This window comes from Uranotaenia lowii, chromosome 1 (assembly GCF_029784155.1).
Source record: "Uranotaenia lowii strain MFRU-FL chromosome 1, ASM2978415v1, whole genome shotgun sequence".
NCBI lineage: Eukaryota > Metazoa > Arthropoda > Insecta > Diptera > Culicidae > Uranotaenia > Uranotaenia lowii.
Window position 1 is genome coordinate 159,672,182 of NC_073691.1, and position 26,537 is coordinate 159,698,718.

General features: G+C 35.8%; 1 protein-coding gene across 1 annotated transcript; it reads left to right on the forward strand.

Annotated features, from left to right (window-relative positions):
• The first annotated feature begins 764 nt into the window (after nucleotides 1-764).
• On the forward strand, nucleotides 765-19,689 carry LOC129738077 (uncharacterized). The gene is made up of 2 exons (XM_055729261.1): nucleotides 765-951; nucleotides 18,287-19,689. The coding sequence occupies exons 1-2, from the start codon at nucleotides 765-767 to the stop codon at nucleotides 19,687-19,689; spliced, it is 1,590 nt and encodes a 529-aa protein (XP_055585236.1).
• Nucleotides 19,690-26,537: the final 6,848 nt, after the last annotated feature.

Consider the following 26,537-nt stretch of genomic DNA (forward strand, 5'->3'; position numbering starts at 1 on the left):
TATTTTCTGCTGTAAAATATGCACCTAACGACTGTATTTGTCTTTATTTTTTTTTTTTGCGCGATTTTTTTGCTTATTGTTAGACAAAACCTTACGATTCATTCAACGGCAAATAAGGTTTTACGTCAGAACAAATCATTTTTCGTATTGGTTTTCTTTATGAAACGTTTGTTAGGCAATTTTAACACCATGATTTTGGGAAAAAATTACGATCCATATATAACCAGAGAAAACATCTACAACTTCAACAAAGTTGAAATGTCACTGGAGGATTCTTGTTAAAGTTTGTTCAACAGAAACCCAAACAATCTCAATCAGGTATCATTTCACTATCATGGGACCCATTTGGAGTAAGAAATGTTTGTTGCTTCTGGGTCAACAAACGAGTGCCGTCGCTTTTTGTGCACCCAAATTTACGCCAATCCATCTGCAAAGGTGAGCTGCTAGGCTATCATAAAACATCTGTATTTGCTCAGTGCTGATGCAACGTACGGCATCAGCAAATTCTGTAATTATCTTAGCGATGCACACGCACCGGTCTCAGGCGGAGAACGATGCCTGATTGTTTGGAAGGTTGTATCAACCTTCGGTTGGTTTCGGATGATACAGCTGCTAGCCACAATTTACGGTTCACCAAACCCGATATGGGCGGGTTGCTTAGATCTAACGCCTCGACATGAAGGGTGATACCTTTACCTACTATTAACATATTTTCCATGGACAATAGACAACCCATCCCAGGGAGCCACCGTCTGATGTGACGAATGCCGGCACAGATGGGTTTCGATGCTGCATGGGCAAACTTGGACCAGGTCCGGTTCACCTGCCGAGAGAAGATTTGTGGACTGCAAATTGCAAAACTGCGGATGGTCGGTCTGATGATGAATGACCAGGTTGGATCGGTTTTGGCAAAGATGGTCGATATGGAAGATGCACTACTTCGTTGTAAATGTGAGTTTAGAGGATCTGAGAATAAGTGAGTAAGTAGGAAAGAAAGTAAGCAAGTAAGCAAGTAAGCAAGTAGGCAAGTAAGCAAGTAAGCAAGTTAGCAAGTAAGCAAGTAAGCAAGTAAGCAAGTAAGCAAGAAAGCAAGAAAGCAAGTAAGCAAGCAAGCAAGTAAGCAAGTAAGCAAGTAAGCAAGTAAGCAAGTAAGCAAGTAAGCAAGTAAGCAAGTAAACAAGTAAGCTAGTAAGCAAGTAAGCAAGTAAGCAAGTAAGCAAGTAAGCAAGTAAGCAAGTAAGCAAGTAAGCAAGTAAGCAAGTAAGCAAGTAAGCAAGTAAGCAATGAAGCAAGTAAGCAATGAAGCAAGTAAGCAAGTAAGAAAGTAAGCAAGTAAGCAAGTAAGCAAGTGAGCAAGTAAGCAAGTAAGCTTGTAAGCAAGTAATCAAGTAAGCAGCAAGTAAGCAAGAAAGCAAGTAAGCTTGTAAGCAAGTAATCAAGTAAGCAGCAAGTAAGCAAGTAAGCAAGTAAGCAAGTAAGCAAATAGTCAAGTCAGCAAGTAAGCAAGTCAGCAAGTAAGCAAGTAAGCAAGTAAGCAAGTAAGCAAGTAAGCAAGTAAGCAAGTAAGCAAGTAAGCAAGTAAGCAAGTAAGCAAGTAAGCAAGTAAGCAAGTAAGCAAGTAAGCAAGTAAGCAAGTAAGCAAGTAAGCAAGTAAGCAAGTAAGCAAGTAAGCAAGTAAGCAAGTAAGCAAGTAAGCAAGTAAGCAAGTAAGCAAGTAAGCAAGTTAGCAAGTAAGCAAGTAAGCAAGTAAGCAAGTAAGCAAGTAAGCAAGTAAGCAAGTAAGCAAGTAAGCAAGTAAGCAAGTAAGCAAGTAAGCAAGTAAGCAAGTAAGCAAGTAAGCAAGTAAGCAAGTAAGCAAGTAAGCAAGTAAGCAAGTAAGCAAGTAAGCAAGTAAGCAAGTAAGCAAGTAAGCAAGTAAGCAAGTAAGCAAGTAAGCAAGTAAGCAAGTAAGCAAGTAAGCAAGTAAGCAAGTAAGCAAGTAAGCAAGTAAGCAAGTAAGCAAGTAAGCAAGTAAGCAAGTAAGCAAGTAAGCAAGTAAGCAAGTAAGCAAGTAAGCAAGTAAGCAAGTAAGCAAGTAAGCAAGTAAGCAAGTAAGCAAGTAAACAAGTAAGCAAGTAAGCAAGTAATCAAGTAAGCAAGTAAGCAAGTAAGCAAGTAAGCAAGTAAGCAAGTAAGCAAGTAAGCAAGTAAGCAAGTAACCAAATAAGCAAGTAAGCAAGTAAGCAAGTAAGCAAGTAAGCAAGTAAGCAAGTAAGCAAGTAAGCAAGTAACCAAATAAGCAAGTAAGCAAGTAAGCAAGTAAGCAAGTAAGCATGTAAGCAAGTGAGCAAGTAAACAAGTAAGCGAGTAAGCAAGTAAGAAAGTGAGCAAGTAAGCAAGTAAGCAAGTAAGCAAGTAAACAAGTAAGCAAGTACGTAAGAAAGCAAGTAAGCTTGTAAGCAAGAAAGCAATTAAGAAAGTAAGCAAGTCAGCCAGTTAGCAAGTAAGCAAGTTATCAAGTAAACCAGCAAGCAAATGAACCAGTAAGCTAGTAAGCTTGTAAGCTAGTAAGCAAGTGAGCAAGTAAACAAGTAAACAAGTAAACAAGTAAACAAGTAAGCAAGTAAGCAAGTAAGCAAGTAAGCAAGTAAGCAAGTAAGCAAGTAAGCAAGAGAGCAAGTAAGCAAGTAAGCAAGTAAGCAAGTAAGCAAGTAAGCAAGTAAGCAAGTAAGCAAGTAAGCAAGTAAGCAAGTAAGCAAGTAAGCAAGTAAGCAAGTAAGCAAGTAAGCAAGTAAGCAAGTAAGCAAGTAAGCAAGTAAGCAAGAGAGCAAGTAAGCAAGTAAGCAAGTAAGCAAGTAAGCAAGTAAGCAAGTAAGCAAGTAAGCTTGTAAGCAAGTAAGCAAGTAAGCAAGTAAGCAAGTAAGCATGTAAGCAAGTAAGCAAGTAAGCAAGTAAGCAAGTAAGCAAGTAAGCAAGTAAGCAAGTAAGCAAGTAAGCAATTAAGCAAGTAAGCAAGTAAGCAAGTAAGCAAGTTAGCAAGTAAGCAAGTAAGCAAGTAAGCAAGTAAGCAAGTAAGCAAGTAAGCAAGTAAGCACGTAAGCAAGTAAGCAAGTAAGCAAGTACGCAAGTAAGCAAGAAAGCAAGTAAGCAAGTAAGCAAGTAAGCAAGTAAGCAAGTACGCAAGTAAGCAAGTAAGCAAGTAAGCAAGTAAGCAAGTAAGCAAGTTATCAAGTAAGCAAGTAAGCAAGAGAGCAAGTAAGCAAGTAAGCAAGTAAGCAAGTAAGCAAGTAAGCAAGTAAGCAAGTAAGCAAGTAAGCAAGTAAGAAAGTGAGCAAATAAGCAAGTAAGCAAGTAAGCAAGTAAGCAAGTAAGCAAGTAAGCAAGTAAGCAAGTAAGCAAGTAAGCAAGTAAGCAAGTAAGCAAGTAAGCAAGTAAGCAAGTAAGCAAGTAAGCAAGTAAGCAAGTAAGAAAGTGAGCAAATAAGCAAGTAAGCAAGTAAGCAAGCAAGCAAGTAAGCAAGTAAGCAAGTAAGCTAGAAATTAAGCAAGTAAGCAAGTAATTAGGTAAGCAAGTAAGCAAGTGAGCAAGTACGCAAGTAAGCAAGTACGCAAGTAAGCAAGTAAGCAAGTAAGCATGTAAGCAAGTGAACAAGTAAGCAAGTAAGCGAGTGAACAAGTAAGCAAGTAAGCAAGTAAGCAAGTAAGCAAGTAAGCAAGTAAGCAAGTGAGCAAGTATACAAGTAAGCAAGTTAACAAGTAAGCGAGTTAGCAAGTAAGAAGGTGAGCAAGTAAGCAAGTAAGCAAGTGAGCAAGTAAGCAAGTGAGCAAGTAAGCAAATGTACAAGTGAGCAAATAAGCGAAAAAGCAAGTAAACAAGTAAGCAAGTAAGCAATGAACAAGTAAGCTAGTAAGCGAGTGAACAAGTAAGCAAGTAAGCTAGTAAGCAAGCAAGCAAGTGAACAAAAATGCAATTACGAAAGTAAGCAAGTCAGTCAGTTAGCAAATAAGCAAGTTATCAAGTAAGCCAGCAAGCAAATGAACAAGTAAGCTAGTATGCTCGTAAGCTTGTAAGCAAGTAAGCTAGTAAGCTAGTAAGCTAGAAAGCTTGTCAGCTTGTAAGCTAGTAAGCTAGTAAGCTTGTCAGCTTGTAAGCTAGTAAGCTAGTAAGCTTGTAAGCCAGTAAACTAATATGCAAGTAAGACAGCCGTTCAGGAAGCACGCGGCGAAACAAATCGTAAGTGCAAAAGTGCAGTGAAATTGTGATGGAATATGGTGAATAAAATTTTTTGTATTAATTTAAGTTTCTCTGTTTATAATATAGTTTTCTGAGGATGGCTGAAGGTAGTAGGCCGAAACGTAAAAAGAATTGTTTTTATTTGATTTCAAATTCACCGAAAAGTATCAACTAAAAAAGCCAATAATATGCATGTTAGCAACTAAGCAAGTGAGCAAAAAAGTAAATAAGCAAGTGAATAAGTAAGCATGTAAGCAAATACGCTAATATGAAAGTAAGCAAGTAGGGTCGCAATCGTCAGCTCAATTTTATCATTGTGGCAAAAGCAGATCAACATAATAAAATGAATTAATTCAAATTATAAATCTCATTCAAGATAAAAAAAAATCATTTTGACACTATTGACAGATGCCACTTTAAAAATCAAATACATAAGTCCAAAAGTTGTGTGACGAAATGTGAATCAAAAAGTCAGTTTTTACTGTTAAATAAATAAATATTCATTTTATAATTTTAAATTCTAAATTTCGAAAAATCTGAAATACTTGCCTTGAAATTTTCAAGTGAGGCATCGCTCCGTTAACCATCTTTGCAGCTCGGACATAACGGCGCACTGTCATTTTTCTATCTCCGGTGCCGGCCTACAGGGGATTTAAGGACTGGAAACACCGGTGTTTCGGTTACCGAGTTTGTTTTTCGTAAGCAGACAGAGATTACGTAGGTGGATGCCCGAACAACAGCTCAATTCTGGAAAACTGGGTAAACAAATTTGAACCGTGACGCATAATTGTGGCAAATATTTAGGTTTTCCGGTAGAATTTGTATCGAGCTTGAGCTCTTCTAGAATGATTATATGAATTTCTTGTCAATTGTAAGTACTGAATGAATTCCTTTGCAATTGCACATGAGTTTTTATCTTCAAGCGTATTGCTGTGAAGAAGAAAAGTGTTGATTTCCTTTGAAGATTTCCACATGAACATTCTCGTATTCAATCGAAATTCCTTATCAAAGCTTCAATTGCTGGGACATAGCATAACAACGAACAGATGAGAAAACTGCTCAAAATGATTGAAATGTATGGCACTGAAATGTATTGAATTTTTTAAAAATAATTTCTATCGCAATTAGGAGCCCACCTCAACGCTTTTTCATACTAATGTTCAATCATTGTGATGTAAAGTGACTGCTGGGCACATCAATCAGCCATTGATAGCTTCATTTAATTAGAACAATTTCAAGCGAAACAAAACAAAGAGCAAAATACGCATTCAAGAACAACAATGCCAACATTTTGCGCCCGGCTGCAACAATCGAAGCGGTCATCGGTGGGTGGACAGTTCGTTCTTTTGTTGCCGCATTTTCGCTCAGAGCCCAGCAGGATATCGAGTGTCCATCCTTGATTGGTTTTCCATCAAAATTTTTTGTTGGATCCCTTCGTCGTTCTTTGAAACGCGCAAAAACAAGGACCCTGCAGGTATGATTGGTATTGGGTTCGTAGGAAAAAACATCATTTTGGGATGTACGTTTTTTTCAGAAATAAATCTCTTAAATTGAACTGTTCCACGATTGACGTCAATTAAACTAAGAGCAACGAAAGGGATAAAAATGTTACTTTTTTTAAGTGAGGATACTGTAAATAGGTCAAAGTAACAGACGACGTATACATAACATCACACGGAAAATAAACTAAAATCTTAAATTTTCAAGTACCGTATGGTTAGATTGAGCACCTTTTTCAATACTTTTCTATTATTTTTTCTGTAAAGGAAAATTTTACATCTTTTTCGCATCGAGGAAGAATAACCCTTACGGGTTAACCTCCTATCAAAAAAGAAAAAAACATGTTTTGCATTTTTAAAACCAGTATACTGGACTCCTATGAACGTAAAACATGGTTTCAGAAATTTATTGGACTACTTTAAATTAATCTTTGTTTAGAATTTGATGCTTTGGGGTAACAGAAATTTGTCTCTATTTTAACGGTTTTAACGAGTTTTTTTGTTCATAAATGATACAAAACATCTTCATTTTATTTACTAATGCTAGTTTATCTATTGCTCCGGCAGTTCGGAACAAACTCAAATGATACAAAATGAAATTGAAACTATAAAATATGAACACAACACTTTCGATGGCTCAAAGATACCAAATTTGTAACTATTTATTGGTCCTGTGGACTCTGAGACAAACAATGCTGAATTCGATATTTCTTGGTTTAGATTTCTTCGCGGTCAAAAACAAAACATCATCGCGGTTCTCTGTTAAGGCCGAACAACAATTAATATCGAAAGATGGACAGTGGTGACAAATTAAGGGGCTACATTTTTCAACATTACTAGTAAAATATTCACTAAAAACATAAAATTTTGCCTCCACTCAATTCTCTAGGCCCTCGCACTATTCCCCTTTTATTTTTTCCTTCAAACTTTACCATTTGATTGGGTTTCTAGCCTTTTGTCCAAGACTGGCATACTCTTGGAAAATGTCCTTATTTTTTTGAATATAAAAAATTTACTCTAAAATACAACAAAAACTACACCAAAACTATACATTTACTAAAGGAAAATGTTGAACTCACGCATAAACGCTTTGATTTCATCCGAAGGGTGTTTGTTTGAGAGCATTCGGAAAAATAGTTATTTCAAGATTTTGAAATTACATTTTTACTAATATTTGAAATTTTCAAAAACATACCAAGTTTTTCCAAATTCAATAAAAAAGTTTTGAGGTATTTTAGCTTTAGACTTAGTTATTGATGATTGTGTGAATTTTTTCTATGTTGATCAAAGCTACCACGGTGATCAATATTATCTTGCAACAGCAAGATTAGATGCAACATTTTAACATTTGTTTACCACAATTCATTCAAATTTTATGTAAATAAAGTGTTATAAGGTGATAACAATTTGATGATGATATAGTTTTTAACATCGTGAGATAGTTTTTTTTTAATCTTTGAGTCTCAAATAAAATTTAAAAAAATCAAGCAATAGATTTATATATTTTTACTTTTTCGATGTCTTAAAAAACTTTACCCAGTATAACGGGTTGGCAGATACCTACAAATTTTATATTTCTTTTATTATCATGAACCAACACTGTTGGTTTCGGACAATCATCACATTTTTTTAAATAAATATTTTTATAATTCAGTTACCAGTTTGGGCTAAAATGCAACAAAATGCAGATTTGTTTTGCATCACGCGTTTGTTCATTTCAAAATTTCATCCATCCAAACATTAATTCTTATAATTTCAGCTTTTAAAATTTGTTGTAGTAATTTTTACCCCTAAATGTATGCAGCATCCATTCGATTTTTCTCTAAAAACATTTTTGACAGAAAAAAATGTAAAATTTATTTCGAACAAAACCGAAAATTACTACAATTGGTTCTTGAATCAGTATGTCATCAAAATTAGGATTGTTCGATCTTTGGGAAAAGATCGATCTACAAGATCGATTCAGATGAACTGTTCTGGGATTGATCCATCTAAAAAATCGAAGCTTGAAGATCGATCCCCGATTAATCGATCTTTTCCGTTTGTAACAAAAGGAAACTGCTTTTTATTAAAAAAATTTGCAATAAAAAGACACAAAATTTCAAATTTGTATAATTCATCTACATAAGGAAAGAATAAAATTTTAGGCGCTTTTATATAAGGTGAACCGGAGTAAGTGTTTAAAATCAACACCAATCAAAATCAAAAAATCACGGAACCGCTTCGATATTTTTCAAACATGTACTGACTAGAAATATTCAAGAGATTAAAAGAAAATATTTTAAGGTATTTTTATCAAGATTGTGTAATGTAAATAAGGGTTATCAAACAAAATATGCAGAAAAAAAAACTCAAAAAACAAATTCATTTATTTTTTGAAAAAAATAATTAGTTAGGATTAGCAAATTCTTGCAAATTTTTAATTTTAAATCAATCACAAACACCTTTCTGCACCCAATTCACAAGGTTTGGAAATAATTTGCAAATTGTATTGAAATAAATTGAAAACTTCTAAAATTATTTTTTAACTGATCATGAACGCTCAAGAAAAAAAAATCCAGGAATCGAACTCGAGTTTTCTGATTATCTCTCCGACACCTTAACAATAGGTTAATCGTCAGATGTGAATAACTCAAGTGTATATTTCAGTTAACTTCATCAAATTAAATTCGCTGCTAGATTCTACGGCAGAAATTGCTCATTTTGCCCCAATTGATGGTGCCTAGGGCTCCCCTACTGTGACTGATATTCAGATTTCGGCACAAAAAATTTAAAATCCATTTTTAAAGGTTTATGTCTACTTTTTTCAAGTTTCATTCAGTAAGGAAATTGACTTTTTTAGTGTCTGAACACGAAACAATGATATAACTCACATATTATAGCTAATTTCTATGGTTAAATAAGCGTCCTCCTTAATGTGGCTATTATGCTCTTATTTCCCCTAAATGTGTAAAAAAGATCGAAAGATCGAATCGAAAATAAACTGATCTAATCGATCTTTTCCTGGCCGAAGAATCGATCCAAAAAATCGAAAATCGGAGTTGAAAAGATCGATCCTCCAAGGATCGATCCAAGATCGACCAATCCTAATCAAAATATATAAAAAACTATAAATTTTCATACGTTTTCATATGATTTGTCATCAAAAACAAAGTTTCTTGCAACTTACCCCCTTTTCTTAGTAGGGTGAAAATCGCATTTTTTTTTGTAGAATTAAAAATAATTGTGTGAAACCATTAATTTTTCTAACTACGTCAATTTGATGTCCCATCAATTTTGGAACATTCGATGCACAAGCGGTATGATTATCGGTCGACATTAAGTTTTTTGAAGCCATTGATGTTGAAAAGTGTTGCATGTTGACGTTACCTGCCGTCCAGAAAAAAATACATTTTTTTTGTTATTTTTTCTGATGTTTAATGCTTACTTACTCGTAAATCTACAGTCTGTAACTTTAAGTTTTAATTTTTTTTTTGAATTCGTTCTTTACTCTTATATAAGGGTATATACGGACGACAGTATTGGCGAGAAATTGGCCTCAGCCATAACCTCAAATTCTGATTTGCTGGTGGCCTCACCAGTGATGCTAGGTGCGTTACTAAAATCACTATTTGCATGTTTTAAACTAATCATAATATTTCTGAGTTGAATAAATTTTTCAACTATCAACAGCAAACAGTTGAATTCATTAGGGGGCGTCCTTAAATGGATGAAGATAAGCCATTTTTGCTAATGAATTTGCAAGGTGAATTCAAAACATCTGAAATATATTCTCATGTACTACTTGGAAGATTAAAAAAGAGTTGTTTCTTACTTCTAAACGAATGCAAAATCATTCACTGTTACAAACAAGTAATTTAATGAAAGCTCCGTCGATGTTGACTTTCAATATAATCGCCTACATGCTCTGAATATTTTATACATAACCAAATAATTCGCTACATCGTTTAAGTGTGCGATTCAGTAAGTTGTTATTTCGTTCAGATAAATGATGCATTTAATTTCAGATTCGAATAGAAATCTACGGGAAAATTGCTAATTCTCAGTACTCATGAAAAGGTTTTTCAATAACAATGCAATCAAAAAAATATTTTCATTTTCCAAATACCAATGCACTTGGCATTCCTGAACAGCCTAAAAATCAAAACACGAACACAGATGTTCGCTTTTCCACAGGGCGAATTCGTCGATATTAGTACCAGAAATCGCGTTTATCGTGTGTCCTTCTCAAAAATCGGTTCTGTTCTCCCATGGTTTGAGATTAGGGCTGAGGCCTCCTGCTAAGGTGGTGTTCGTGTAGAACTGTCAATATATCCTAATATGCCAAATCGTTTATTTTGATCATGGTTGGATCACATTTTCAAAGAGCTGGCCAAATTTTCGAATTTAAGATTTTCTAGGAAGCCACGAAACCATTTTATTCAATACAAACAATTCATATTCTGATTTTTAAGATGACACCAAAATAAACTAAAAATGTCTGCATGATTATTTTAGTCAATCAAGTTTAGTTTCATTTCAGTGATTTTTCACATGATTTTAAAAATTTGGTAAGAAGTTTAAAAAAAAATCATCATCAATTAGTTAAAAATTCCTTGAAATGATTTTCGAATGTAACTACATACTTTGATTGCGAGCTCAAAAAACTAAATTTAAAAAAACTTATTTAAACACAAAACATACTTTATTCAATTTCCCATATATGTCAAGAAGGTTGGGTGTGCCTAATTTCGTTAAATTTTGTCAGGGATTTTTAGGTTTGATAAGAAAAGGCCAAATCTTCGATTGTAGGACATACAATTTTTTGGTAACTTATTTCCAAATTTCTTTATGAACTCGGTGAAAATTTGAAACAATCATTTTAAGATTTAATTTTTGTAAACTAATGTGTTTTTTAAATTGCGTCGATGTTCCTAATTTGGCACTAATTGTTCCTAACTATTAACATATTTGTTTTTTTTTTATTATGGGCATATGAAATAGAGTAGTTCTGAAATTGGAAAAAAATGACACGGTGTTATGTAAATTATGTGGCATAATAAAATTCTTTAGAATTAAAACCTTTTAATTTAAATTGTATGATCAAAATTCCTACGTTCTAAAAATTTATAGAAAGCTACGCCAATCGCATGTAGCAGAACGATTCCTTTTTCACAGTCGATCTACGTTATTTTCACATACAAAGCATATGAAATTTACGTGAATTCTGCTTGCTGTGCGAGCTCTGTTTGCTACCTGAAATTCACGTAGGTTCCTCGTGATTTTCATGCCATGAAATTCATGGTGGCAAAAATTCATATATATTTTCATGAAGCGTTCATGTGAAGAAGTCTTTCAGTGTGGTTTTCAATCGCGTGGAGGTTTCTCAGATTGGTCTTCGATTTGAGGCCGAGTTGAGAAGCTCTGGACAATCATCGCCCATTACATGTCATGAATTACGATTGTCCTGGTTTGTATTAGACTCCAAGAAGTTTTCCTGTTGTGTTTGTTTAAAGTCTGCTTCATTTAATATTGGAACACAAACAATTGCGTGTAGTTCAGTCATTTATTAACGAATTCATAATTTGTTTTTCATACAAATGTAGCATTTTCTTTACTCTTTCATAAAAAAAAATTAAAAAAATTATTCATTGCTGTTTCGAAGAAATTCTCGTACTTTTCCCCTAATACGGCACATTAGGCGGCGCACACCCTTTTCGTCCACCGTTTTGGCGATTTGATTCCACCAGTTCTTCATTTGAGTCATGTTCCTAACAAGTTTTCCCTTTGCCTTAAGCCTCCGCTTCGTGATTGCCCAGTATTTCTCTATCGGCCGGAACTGGGGGCAGTTTGGGGGGTTGAGGTCCTTCGGTATTACGCTGACCCCGTTCGTTGCGTACCATTCCATAACCGTTTTGCTGTAATGGCAGCTTGCGAGGTCCGGCCAAAACATTACTGGACGGTCGTGGGCACGAATAAACGGCAGAATCCGTTTCTGGGGTGATCACCACCCCAAGCGGCAAAAAACCGTTACAAAATATCCGCAAATGCTTGAATTTCTATAAAAACTTGTAACTTTTCTTAGTAGTTCAACAAAGTTGTGAAAAAGATCAAAATTTTCTGTAACAAATAATTAACAAAACCAACTTTCTTTTTGTGATGTTAGCAAAAGCAAAAGATAAATGTTAATTTTTTTTGTATATTTTATCTAGACAAAATCTGAATTGTTTTTTTTTTGGGAATTGTCTACTTTGTGGCATTCATCCCTATCATCTGTATCGTTGAATGAATAAAGGATAATGAAAAAATTGAACATATTTTTTGTTGTTCATGTAGGTTAGTTACTTTATTATCATTGATCGATTTCACTCTAAACTGCTAAGTTTTAAAATTACTTAACGCCAGAAAATAAGAAGGGGGAAAAAAATCTGACAAAAAAATTAGTTTGGGACGTAAAAATCTTCCGAAATCAGTTTGCTTCTGCTTTAATTTTTCTCTGGTGAATTAGAACTATCCCCTTATCATTCCACTATTTTTTGGCAACAAGGCAATCTATCATGCCAATTAGTCAGAAGATCTTTTAGTGATTTTTAACTAACACTCCTGGATTTCAAGATCTACACTAATTGTGTCGCTGATGCTGATTTCAGCTCATCTACTCAATAATATTGAAATTTTAATTAAAAATTTAGCTTAAGGTTTGATATTCTGAATCTGAAAGCTTGGCTATTTCAATTGCAAGTGCTTGAGACTGTTCCCTAAAGAATAGTATTAACTTTCATAATGAACCCTTCATTTCACAATTTTTTATTATCATTCAAAAATATTCAAAAAACTTAGAATTATGTGTAGGTACCTACATGAAAAATAAAAAAGAATTAATGACTTTTTTAAAATTTTTGTTTCATTTGTGACTATTTCATTCGTTTTTACAATTAAAATCGAAATTTTTTTATGATAATTTTAAATTTAAGTGCAAATCAAACAAAATTTGATTCTAGAAGCTTCATACTTCAGAAACTGATTTTGATAATCATATTTTCTATATGATTAATATTTACATGTAAGTGCTTTTTATACATATTGATTATAATTTTAATGGCATGTGCGGTGGAATGAAACTAGAGAGAATTTACTTATAAAAATTTGAAATAAAGGTGGATAGACAGGCATTAGTGCGCCAATAGGAGAAAGCTTCATAGGTGTTGGAATTGTCGGCTAGAGGGCATGTTGATGAAAAGCTCCCATGAATTGTCCCGCCTTTGCTCTACACTACATAGCTAACTATACATGAGAAACTGAGAAAGAGAATTCCCACGTGTTTGAGTCCAAGTGGTTTGAGAGCGTGTTGTTACGCACACTTCAATGAAATGCGCGAATTACATCTGCTGCACTGCAACCATGCTGGAACTCTATCTGTCCGTCAGCATTCTCGGGAACGCAAATACAAATTCATTCGAGAAACAATAAAATTCCGAATCGAACGTCGCCCAGCACAGGTCCTTTCGGATTTTCCATCAATCTGAAATGAAAAATTTTCGGTATCTGTATAGGAAGGGATTGTAGCAGAAAGTCACAGTTTCACTAGCATACCTATTTTCAACAGCAATCTGACGTAGGTACCCAACTAAAAAGCCGCTGTTCACGCATAGCGGAATATATGGATGTCGATTTGCCATAAAATTCGCAAGAGAGCTTATCTCTCTTATCAAATTGATTTCTATCCCGATCGAATCCGATCAACAGCACGTTCGTGCCTATTGTTCTTAAATCTAGGTAGATAACGTTGTCAGAAGTATCTTTAAAAAGGCAGTGGAATAGGAATTTGCCTTCAGTAGCCAATAAAGTGCCACACAGTACATTAGAACCGCGTTTCGTCTTTTCGCCAAATAAATTTGGAATTTTGCTAAGTTTAAATTTAGTCTTTTCATTACTCCACAAGAACAATCTGCCGAAATATTGAACATAAAAGTGGTCCTTCGAGCCGGATGTTAGTAGTGACATCCTTCGGAGATTGTTCTTGTGTCGTGGTTCGAAGTGAAATTGGTGTACTTTGTGCAAAATTGTGTGATATTGTGAAATTATATTCACATGTGAGCAAGCCAATTGAGCTTTGCGGACGTGAAAATCGAACAAGTCAATTGGACAATGTGGATGAAATTCACAAGATCAAACAAAACAAGTGAACTATTTAAGTGAATTTCACAAACTGGTACAAATCGTGTAAATGACAAGCGGAATATAAAAATTGTGTCCTGAAATTTGTTGAATTATCAACCCCATGTGCTTGCTGCCGGAGAGTGCTCATTAATTGCAACAGCTATTGCCTAGTGTGCTGGGCGCCAAAAACCGGGTTACAATTGCCCCAGTTGGCGAAGAACAAAGGCTTCACTCTCGACTACTTGTGCTGGGTGGCATCGATCGGTGATGAGATTTGGGCAAACCGCATGGTGTAGATTCTGACTGATCATCGAAGACTGTAAGTAGACTTGCATCATTATTGAGCAGAGGAGTTGATTAGCTGGAGCTGCAGGATATCGAAATCAAATTGAATAAATTTTAAAGTTTTGGTTGCTAAGAAATTTTGTAAAACTTTAATTGGCACGTGGTTAGTAGGATTTTGGTTCATTGTTCTTTTCACACAATGGCTTCGAGTATTAAGAAGCTCGAAAAGCGCGAATCTTTTTTGAGAGATTCTCTTAAGAATTTGGAAAATCTAATTGCAAATTATGACGATGATAGGGACCACTACATGCTAGAAGGGTGGAGAGAGCGGTTGGATGGAATTTTTTCGGATTTCACTGAAACAAGATTGCAGCTAGAATGTTCGGATGAATACCAGGCTATTGTAAAACGTTCTTTGAAAGATCAATCAGAGTATGAAAAAGATGATGATGTTTTAGCTAACCAATTAAACCATGAAACACGTGCTAATTTTGAGTTAACCTTTATGCGAATAAAAGGTTTAATCGCCAGTAAAATGCGTTCTCATCAGTCTAACATAGATACGTATGCTCAAAATAGCCCTATAATTTCTGCCAGGTCTAGAGTAAAACTCCCTGAAATCAAACTTCCCACCTTTGATGGATCTATAAAAGAATGGCCGTCGTTTCGCGATACATTTTTGTCGCTGATAGATTCTAACACAATGCTCAGTGAAGTAGATAAATTTTCATATCTGGTGGCTTCTCTTTCCAACGATGCCAAGCGTGTGATCGAGGTCATCGAAATTACAGCTAACAATTATTCCATTGCATGGGAAATTCTTAGGTCAAGATATGAGAACAAATATTTGCTTGTAAAATCGTACGTGGATGCTTTGTTCTCTGTTGAGCCTATCAAGAGAGAATGTGTCGAATCATTAAATCGACTTATCGATGACTTTGAAAGAAACTTGAAAATGCTCAAAAAAATGGAGGAATCGCCTGAAAACTGGAGTACAATTTTGGTCTTTATGCTCAGCTCGCGTCTCGATCCTGCAACAATGCGTTCCTGGGAGACACACAGAAAGTCGACAAGTGTTCCAACCTACACAGAACTTATAGAATTTTTGCGTTCACATGTGCTTGTTCTCCAATCTATTGCAGCTTCCAAACCCCGAACACCGGAGACTCCTCGCTTCTCCCCTTCGCAGCGTCCCTTTCCCACAATTTCTAGACAAGCAACTACTCACTCAGCCATCACATCGAACCAAGCATGCGTTTTCTGCAAGAATCCTGCACATTCACCTTATCAGTGTGAGGTTTTTCGACAACTTACTCCTACCCAAAGATTCGATGAAGTTAAAAGGAACAAACTTTGCATGAATTGTATCACATCGTCATCACATTTTGCTAATAACTGTCCGAGTGGAACTTGTCGTGTTTGCAATCAAAAACATCATACCATGTTGCATCGTAATACAAATCCTAATCAATTCAACCAAACTCTATCGTTACCATCATCAAATTCATCATCGTCGTCGTCGCTAGTTCAGAACAATGCGTTGCAATCTGAACAATCAAGTCAAAACAGTCAATCGTCAGAACCTCCAATCACCACGGTCCCTGCCCTTTCGACTAGTCACATTTCGCTACCTCATCATCGTGCTCCTGCAATCATACTTCTTTCGACTGCACTAGTGAAGGTTTTCGATTCGTCCAACAATTTCATCTGGGCCCGTGCTCTCTTGGATTCTGGCTCACAGCTCAACTTCGTTTCGGAGCACCTTATGCATCAACTAAATCTTCAACGCAGCAGAGAGCTAGTTCCTATAAGCGGAATAGGACTTTCGACTACAACATCAAAACACTCAGCTAAGATTCGGATTCAGTCTCATCGTTCGGATTTTGAAGATAACTGGAAATTTCATGTTTTACCAAAAATTACTCTGGAGCTACCAAGCCAACCCATTGATGTATCAACGTTTGACCTTCCATCTGACATAGTCCTCGCAGATCCTTCGTTTTGCAAACCTGGTCGAATCGATTTAATTTTGGGTGTACAAGTTTTTTATGATCTCATACGAGAAGGTCAACGCAAGACTGATCTTGAAAGTCCAATATTGCAGAACACTGCTTTAGGATGGTTGGTATCCGGAAGGGTTGCAGCAGTTTCACCCCCAGCTATTGTGAACGTTGCTCATATTTCTGATGAATCATCAGTAGAAGAACTACTCACACGTTTTTGGGAAATTGAATCGTGCAATATAAAAAGCACTCAGTCATTGGAAGAAACTGAATGTGAAGAGTTTTTTGCAAAAACTATTTCAAGAGATAACTCTGGTCGTTTCATCGTATCACTTCCCAAAAGACATTCAATTATTTCACAACTTGGAAATTCAAGAAACATCGCTGATCGTCGTTTTTATTCGCTCGAACGACGTCTTCATTCAAATGCCCTACTCAATGAAGCGTACACTTCTTTCATTCATGAGTATATAAACCTGGGTCACATGATCCCAATCAATGACTATCAAGATTATGAGAATCAACCTACCTACTACCTTCCGCATCATTGTGTGATCAGATCAGAGAGCGTTACTACAAAATTACGAGTAGTGTTTGACGGATCTTGCGCCTCAGATTCTGGAATATCACTTAACGACAGCCTCATGGTCGGTCCGGTTGTGCAAGACGACCTTCTTTCGATTGTAGTAAGATTTCGTATGCAACAGTTTGCCATCATAGCCGACATTGAAAAAATGTACAGGCAAATCCTTGTTAGAGAAGCTGATCAGCCTCTTCAGCGAATTAGATGGAGAGATAACTCGACTGAACCTATAAAATCCTATCAGCTTACAACTGTAACATATGGTACATCATCGGCCCCCTACCTTGCAACCAAATGCCTCCAAAAACTTGCCGAAGACAGTTCAATAAGTCATCCAGCTGCATCAAAGGTTGTTGGTCGTGATTTTTACGTGGATGATATGCTGTCTGGAGCCAACAGTATAGAAGAAGGAAGACAATTATGTAGGGAGTTAATTGAGCTTACGAATTCTGCTGGATTTCCACTTCGAAAATGGGCGTCGAACAATTTGGAGATTTTAAAGGATGTCCCATTAAATTTGCGCGATGAACGAACCTTATTTGAACTCGATTCAACTAATTCACCGATAAAAACTCTCGGACTTCAATGGGATACAGCTTCTGATTTATTTCGATTTGAAACTCCCAGATTTTGTGAACAATCTCCAATCACGAAACGAATCGTTTATTCAGACATTGCACGTTTATTCGATCCACTGGGATTAGTCGGCCCAGTTGTGGTCCAAGCAAAACTATTTTTGCAAACGCTTTGGCAAGAAAAAATTGAATGGGATGAAGCTCTTAAAGAAAATTTGCAGCTACAATGGATGGAATTTCGTGAGAGTCTCAAGGACTTATGCACATTGACCGCTCCAAGATGGGTTGTTGCTCCTTCAACTGTACACCTTGAGATTCATGGGTTTTCCGATGCCTCGGAGCGGGCATATGGAGCTAGCATCTACATTCGTGCGATATCATCAACAGGCGAGATTAGTACAAAACTTCTCGTTGCTAAATCGAAAATTTCCCCACAAAAGACTAAAAAACAAAGTCTTCCTCGATTGGAATTAGCCGGTTGTTTATTACTGAGTCATCTATTCGAAAAAATTTCTACAATTTTACGTCTTCATGCAAATTCATTCTTCTGGACGGACTCTGAAATTTGCCTTCACTGGTTGGCATCAAACCCTTCTCGCTGGAAAACGTTTGTTGCAAATAGATGTTCGGAAATTCAACGAATTACTGCTGGGGGAATTTGGTCCCATGTACCTGGAATAGAAAATCCTGCGGACATTATCTCCAGAGGAATTGCTCCTGCACAGCTACGTAATCATTCAGTATGGTGGAAGGGACCAGATTGGCTATCACAACCATCTCGGTTTTGGCCTACACTTGGAAAACCAACCGGTATAAAATTTTCTACAGAAGAACTTGAAGAACGATCTGTTGTTTTGGTTGCAAAAATTTCTCCACCCAATGAAATATTTTTACGTTACTCATCGTTCATGAGGGTTATGCTCGTCACTGCTTGGATGCTCCGTTTTACGCATAATTCAAAATTTAAAAACATCGAATACCGACATTCAGGTTGTCTTAAAAGCGATGAGCTGAACAACTCTATGTATACGCTAGTCAAACTAGCTCAATCTGAACGTTTTGAGGAGGAAATTTTTGAAATTCAGCGTAACCAACAAGTAAAATCTAGCTCCCGCTTGAAGTCATTATGCCCAATTCTAGTGGAAGGAATATTGCGCGTTGGTGGCCGGCTGCGAAATGCGCCAGTAGGCTTCAATAAACGTCACCCAATTATATTACCAGATAACCACCCTTTCACCGAATTAGTAATGGTTCACTATCACCACAAACTACTTCACGCTGGACCCCAGCTGATGATTGCTTCAGTTCGTGAGCGCTTTTGGCCTCTTCGCATTAGAAACCTTGCTCGAAAGGTTTTTCATAACTGCGTGAATTGTTTCCGTTGCAAACCAGATGTACAACAACAGCTAATGGGTGAATTGCCAAGAGAACGTGTGACACCTGCATTTCCCTTTCTGCGAACTGGTATTGATTATTGCGGCCCATTTTATTATCGTCCAACTCGTCGTGCTACACCTTGGAAATGCTATGTAGCAGTATTCGTCTGCCTTGTGACAAAGGCCGTGCATCTTGAATGTGTGGGAGATCTAACATCCGAAGCATTTGTTGCGGCCCTGAAACGATTCGTCTCACGTAGAGGTACTCCAGAGCTTATCGAATGCGATAATGCACTGAATTTTCAAGGAGCAAAACGTGAACTCGCGGAGCTGGCTAATCTCCTTCGATCGCAGCAGCATCAAGAACTTGTACATAGAAGCTTTCAAGAGGATCAAATCACCTTCAAATTCATTCCCCCAAGATCACCTAACTTCGGTGGTCTCTGGGAAGCCGCCGTCAAATCTATGAAAAAACATCTTCGCTGTACAGTGGGTAACGTCATCCTCTACCATGATGAGTTTGTAACTTTGCTGACCCAAATTGAGGCTTGTCTCAATTCCCGCCCACTGACTCAACTATCAACTGATCCAAATGATTTAGATGTTCTCACTCCTGGACATTTTCTTATCCATCGTCCATTGAAAGCTATCCCAGAACCTAGTCTGGAAGAAATCTCGTTGAATAGACTGAACCGCTGGCAGCAGACTCAAGAATACGTACGTCGAATTTGGAAGCAATGGCAATCCGAATACTTGTCCGGTCTACAACCTCGCACTCGATGGACGACACAACGTGACAACATAAAGGTCGACACAATGGTTCTACTCAAAGATGAAAATCTTCCTCCTCTCAAATGGAAATTTGGCCGAATAACGGAAATCTTCCGTGGAAATGACAACAACATTCGCGTCGTTAATGTTCGAACGGCTCAAGGGGAATATCGGAGATCAATTGGAAAAATTTGCGTTCTACCGATCCAACAACCTGAGGAATCGGTTCCCAAAGAAGGCAACTAAGTGCCTTCCATCAATCGCAGTATCCCACTGCGCACCGTTTGGGGGGTCGAATGGCCTCCCATCCATGTAAGTCTGTATTATATATTGAATTTCAAAAAAGCTTATGGAATGTTTCGTCCCCCTCCATGTCCTGATGTCATCTGCTCCAACCCACAACCACGAGCGAGTCCCTAAAACTAGCAATCCTCAAGTAATCTGCATCTGTTCTCACCGCATCCACTGTTGTCGGATAGACCTGTGTTTTCGCAACGAGACAGAGAAGATTCACAAGAATTTGCTGAGTTTTCACCTGGTAGCTGATTCTCACCCAGAAGGAAGGATGTCTGGTTATTTGTCGCACACCAACTCGTTTCCAAAGGGCCCTGATTCATGCACAAGTACGCTCAGTATCTTGGTGCCAACGTTCATCGTCCGGTTACGGACCCGTGGAGGCCGGTTGCCTCCAACCCAGTTAAGTCGTTTAATTTTTTTCATTTACCTTGTAAAAAGCCGCCTATGTTTTGTTCCAGAGTTCGTTCGGCCAATGGGGATGCAGCGAGACGTCAACAGCCCGAAGGAAGACCGATGAGCCACCCATTCACTATTTGCTGGTTGGCAATCAACTGACTATTCGACCTTGCCAACCGAGTTCGATCATCCATTGGGACAAAGAAGACGGATCGACCGAGCGATCACATGGATGACCCGACGAAGCACGTTAGTGTGTCCGAAGCGGAGGACAACATGGTAGCGAAATACGATTGACAGGCGACGAAGCACATGGTGGAACCGAAGCGGAGGACAACATTGCAACGAAGTATGATCGACAGCCGACGTAGCACGTGATAGAAACGAGGCAGATGACAACATTCCAACCGAAGCAGAGGACAACATCGTACCAAAACATGGTTAATATTGAACGAAGCAACAGAAGAATCCCGCATCAATGAATGATGCTACACATATTGAAAAATTGTGAAACTCACTTGAACAAGTTAGTGTAATGAATTAGATAGCAACTAGGATATTTGAAACTTAGAATCAGTTTTTCAACAGGAACTAATTTGATTGTTAAAAAGTAACCTTTTTCACGGTGGCCGGCATGTTCACGCATAGCGGAATATATGGATGTCGATTTGCCATAAAATTCGCAAGAGAGCTTATCTCTCTTATCAAATTGATTTCTATCCCGATCGAATCCGATCAACAGCACGTTCGTGCCTATTGTTCTTAAATCTAGGTAGATAACGTTGTCAGAAGTATCTTTAAAAAGGCAGTGGAATAGGAATTTGCCTTCAGTAGCCAATAAAGTGCCACACAGTACATTAGAACCGCGTTTCGTCTTTTCGCCAAATAAATTTGGAATTTTGCTAAGTTTAAATTTAGTCTTTTCATTACTCCACAAGAACAATCTGCCGAAATATTGAACAGCCGCAGCAAACGAAAAGGTTGCTCCACGCTTCGAAAATGTTGTCAATGAGTGAACTGCCAGTGATTAGCATATTTTCCTGACGCGATTGATGACGATGGCACATTTGGGCATTCCACCGCACACGCACCGGGGCAGACAAATCCATCGTTCGATGCGTTCCTCCATACATAGTTATGTATATTGAACCGGCAGAAATCGAAGCTGGGAGGGAACACGTGTCAACTTTATTGGCAAACCAATTCAGCAGAGTACATTCAGTGCTGGAGCAGTTTTCCCTAATGTGTTTGGATTTCGTTGATTGGCTTGACTTTCGGTTCGGAAACCGATATAATGAATCAAGACCACACGCGAGTCATCGATGCGCAACATGACGGTGTTATTTTGTATGAATTAATTGTACGGTACCGGTACCTCCTGTGAGAGCTGTTTTAACCTTTTTTTTTTAACCATTTCCGTTAAAATTAAGAATATCAAAAGATGTAAGCCTTTAGCTATTAGTTTTCTCAAAGTATTGCTTCTTTTATCAACAGCAAATAAATCTAGATGTCCTTTCCTAAGATACTTGTTATTCTTGCTATCAGAATTTGTCCATGCGTAGTCTCGAGGGGAACAGTAGGATGCTTTTTAATTTGCTGTTCCGCAAAGTATTTACGGCTGTTATTTATACTCCAACAAAGTGGGGCCGGTTTCCTACTTCTAGCATTTACGGGCGCTTGGGAACAGCAAGCGGCAAACAGTAGGAATAAATTTACCGTGAATATTTTCCCTTATTTTATCGCTTCACAAGACCAGCAACATGTGGCTTTTCTCATCGAAAACTTTAGCTCTGCTTTACTTGTTCATTCTCGGTTGAACGAGAGTAGAACCAGAGATGTTCTGGTTCAATTGAGTCTAGTTCCTTAGGTACATAGAACTGCATGCTTTTGATTTTTTTTTGTTCCAGGCTTAACCCGAACATACGGAAGCTCAAAATTTGTCGCTTAGAATCTCGACGTTACTTGCGAAACTGGACAAGCTAGAAAAGAAAAAAATATATAAATAAATATCCTAAAATAATCACCCCAAAAAAAAACGTGTCCATTTGGCTTGCTAGCAATATCCAGCAATCACTAATCAAGACGACCAAAATATGACGTCATATTTTTCATGACATCCTAGACACGATAGCCAAGGGAAGCGAGCTTTATTGGTGTACAATATTCCGTGAGTAATCGAGGGGGGAGCCTTTGTCAAAATGACAATCATGGCATTGATTGCCAAAACTGACGAAGTTGTCAAAATTCCTGTTCAGCTTTAAGCCGAGCCGGATTCAAAAATTGGGGCTGAATTCATTATGAAATGTGTTAGATTGCATCAAGGGATGCAAACGCGAAGTTAAATGAGTTAATCATAGTGTCTTGATTCTCACATCGTATACTTTGATAGCGATTGTAAGTCTCATCCGTCGCCCAACGCTAAAATCGTAAGCACAGATTGCTCTGAGAAAGGGAAAACGACACGAGGAAGCTGAACGATGCACACACCATCTTATTTTCTCACATGCCGTTCGTGCTCAAGAAGCTTTTTCCTAAGTACAAACGACAGGAGAGAATTTCGTTCGTGGAAGCAAATTGAATCCAATCAGACAAATGCTACTCATTTGTCTCGAGCTTGAAGCTCTAAGCAGTAATGCCACACTTAAATTGGATTTTTTCAAGCCAAAAAAAAATCTTTTTTCGATATAGAAATCCTAAAAATTGATATAAAAATAGGTATTCAAAGGTGGATAGAAAAAAAGTTCACACTGTAAACTTTCTATCACATTTTTCTTAAGATAAATGCTTGCGATGTGACCCTAGTCTACAAGAAATGATGGTTTCATTTATGCGAGCGAGTTAAGCAAACTTAATTCGTTACAAATTTTGAAAATATGTTCTTTTGCTGACGTAGAGCAAAATTACAAATAAAAACACAGCAAATTAGAAAATCTATATTTTTCATTAAAACTCTCAATTTCTCAAAATTTCAAAAATCGGTGTAAAATCGGTATGATTTACCATAAATCTCTTTTCGGTATGTACAGATACTTGGGCAAAACTTGGCCAAAAATCGGTATAAAAACCAGAAAATCTATATGCGTGGCATCGCTGGCTCTGAGGTTTGATTTTTTTTTTGTGCACTTTTCTCTTCTTCTCTTCACACCTTACGTTCGCATCGAAAAACCGGTTGATAAATTTGAGAAAATGGACACAGTGAAAAAAATTAACAAAATTTTCAAAAATGAAAAATTCGACAAAAATGACAAATTTGATGAAATATATCAAATTGGCAATAGTGAAAATTGAAAAAATCGAACAATCCTTCACAAATTAATAAAAAAAAAGATGAATGAACGGACAAATTGAGAAAATAACAGATATGATTAAATTTACAAATTTGACCAAATTTAAAACATTGAAAAAAATTGACAAATTCAACAAACTGGCAAAATAGGTCAATTTGGCAAAAACGATCAAATGACAAAAATGACAAAAATGACAAAAATGACAAAAATGACAAAAATGACAAAAATGACAAAAATGACAAAAATGACAAAAATGACAAAAATGACAAAAATGACAAAAATGACAAAAATGACAAAAATGACAAAAATGACAAAAATGACAAAAATGACAAAAATGACAAAAATGACAAAAATGACAAAAATGACAAAAATGACAAAAATGACAAAAATGACAAAAATGACAAAAATGACAAAAATGACAGAAATGACAAAAATGACAAAAATGACAAAAATGACAAAAATGACAAGAATGACAAAAATGACAAAAAATGACAAAAAATGACAAAAATGACAAAAATGACAAAAATGACAAAAATGACAAAAATGACAAAAATGACAAAAATGACAAAAATGACAAAAATGACAAAAATGACAAAAATGACAAAAATGACAAAAATGACAAAAATGACAAAAATGACAAAAATGACAAAAATGACAAAAATGACAAAAATGACAAAAATGACAAAAATGACAAAAATGACAAAAATGACAAAAATGACAAAAATGACAAAAATGACAAAAATGACAAAAATGACAAAAATGACAAAAATGACAAAAATGACAAAAATGACAAAAATGACAAAAATGACAAAAATGACAAAAATGACAAAAATGACAAAAATGACAAAAATGACAAGAATGACAAGAATGACAAAAATGACAAAAATGACAAAAATGACAAAAAATGACAAAAATGACAAAAATGACAAAAATGACAAAAATGACAAAAATGACAAAAATGACAAAAATGACAAAAATGACAAAAATGACAAAAATGACAAAATTTACAAATATGACAAAAATGACAAAATTGACAAAAATGACAAAAAATGACAAAAAAGACAAAAATGACAAAAATGACAAAAATTACAAAAATTACAAAAATGACAAAAAATGACAAAAATGACAAAAATGGCAAAAATGACAAAAATGACAAAAATGACAAAAATGACAAAAATGACAAAAATGACAAAAATGACAAAAATGACAAAAAATGACAAAAAATGACAAAAATGACAAAAATGACAAAAATGACAAAAATGACAAAAATGACAAAAATGACAAAAATGACAAAAAATGACAAAAAATGACAAAAATGACAAAAATGACAAAAATGACAAAAATGACAAAAATGACAAAAATGACAAAAATGACAAAAATGACAAAAATGACAAAAATGACAAAAATGACAAAAATGACAAAAATGACAAAAATGACAAAAATGACAAAAATGACAAAAATGACAAAAATGACAAAAATGACAAAAATGACAAAAATGACAAAAATGACAAAAATGACAAAAATGACAAAAATGACAAAAATGACAAAAATGACAAAAATGACAAAAATGACAAAAATGACAAAAATGACAAAAATGACAAAAATGACAAAAATGACAAAAATGACAAAAATGACAAAAATGACAAAAATGACAAAAATGACAAAAATGACAAAAATGACAAGAATGACAAGAATGACAAAAATGACAAAAAATGACAAAAATGACAAAAAATGACAAAAATGACAAAAATGACAAAAATGACAAAAATGACAAAAATGACAAAAATGACAAAAATGACAAAAATGACAAAAATGGCAAAAATGACAAAAATGACAAAAATGACAAAAATGACAAAAATGACAAAATGACAAAAATGACAAAAATGACAAAAATGACAAAAATGACAAAAATGACAAAAACGACAAAAATGACAAAAATGACAAAAATGACAAAAATGACAAAAATGACAAAAATGACAAAAATGACAAAAATGACAAAAATGACAGTAAATTTTGGGATTTGATGCGACTCAGTCTGACGAATGCAGTTCTGCATCGGATATATGAATCGAACCATGATTTAAGGGGGCGGGGGGGGTAGGGTCTAACGAGTAAAAAAAAACACAATTTTCACGATTTTTTCTAGAGCTATCGTTCAAACAAATGTATTCAAATTTTTTGCATTATACAAAGCATTGTTAAAAGAACATTTAGTAATTTTTTCGTAGGATTTGCAGTGGACACTGTATCTCAGCACAGAATCATCTTAAGTCAAAAAAATCAGAGCAAAATATTTTTAATAGATGTTTTTCTGGACCCCAACGTTTTTATTTAACTTAAAAAAAAATTATGAAATTTTTGTGCCTGTTTGAGATAAAAACTACGATTTATCACAAAAAAAATCCGTCATTTTTTATCTGAACAATCTCCCCAAAGTAAAAAGAAAAAAGAAAAACGTTGGGGTCTAGTATTTTATATGTAGAAAATATGTTCCAAATTTGAAAAGAATCGGATAAGTAGTTTTCAAGTGACGATGTCCACGGACTTTAAAAATGTGCTTTCGAGAAAAACGCGTTTTAAGTTTCTGCTCTTGCTTTCTTGCAGTATTAGATAGAAGGAGATAAAGGCCTATAATTTCTACAGTTTGGCTTCAATTGACTTGAAAATTTGACACGACATTCTTGAAATGTTTTACAATAAGAAAATAAAAAAATAAAAAAAACGATATAAATATGTCGCTGAATAGCTTTCTCGAAGACCGTAACTTCCTATCTTATTGGTTTAAAACAAAGTTATGAGCTGTTGGACAAGGGTATGTCTTTTGGTATTGTAAATCAATCAATTCACTGCTTGTGCCTATTGAAGTACCGTAAACTAAGGGAACATTGATAAATTTTTTAATTCATTTTCGAATATTTTGGAAGAGTGCAAAAATTTCATGTTTATCAAAGCTCCGCCAGTTAACGGTACATATTTCTAGACAACTGGCCATGCAATACCTCTATACAAAGTTACGGCCTTCAGCAAATTTATTAAGCGGAAAATTTCCTTAAAATAATTTTTGGATTGGCACAAAAATTATGGCGTGATAAATTCCTGGCAAAAAAAAAATAC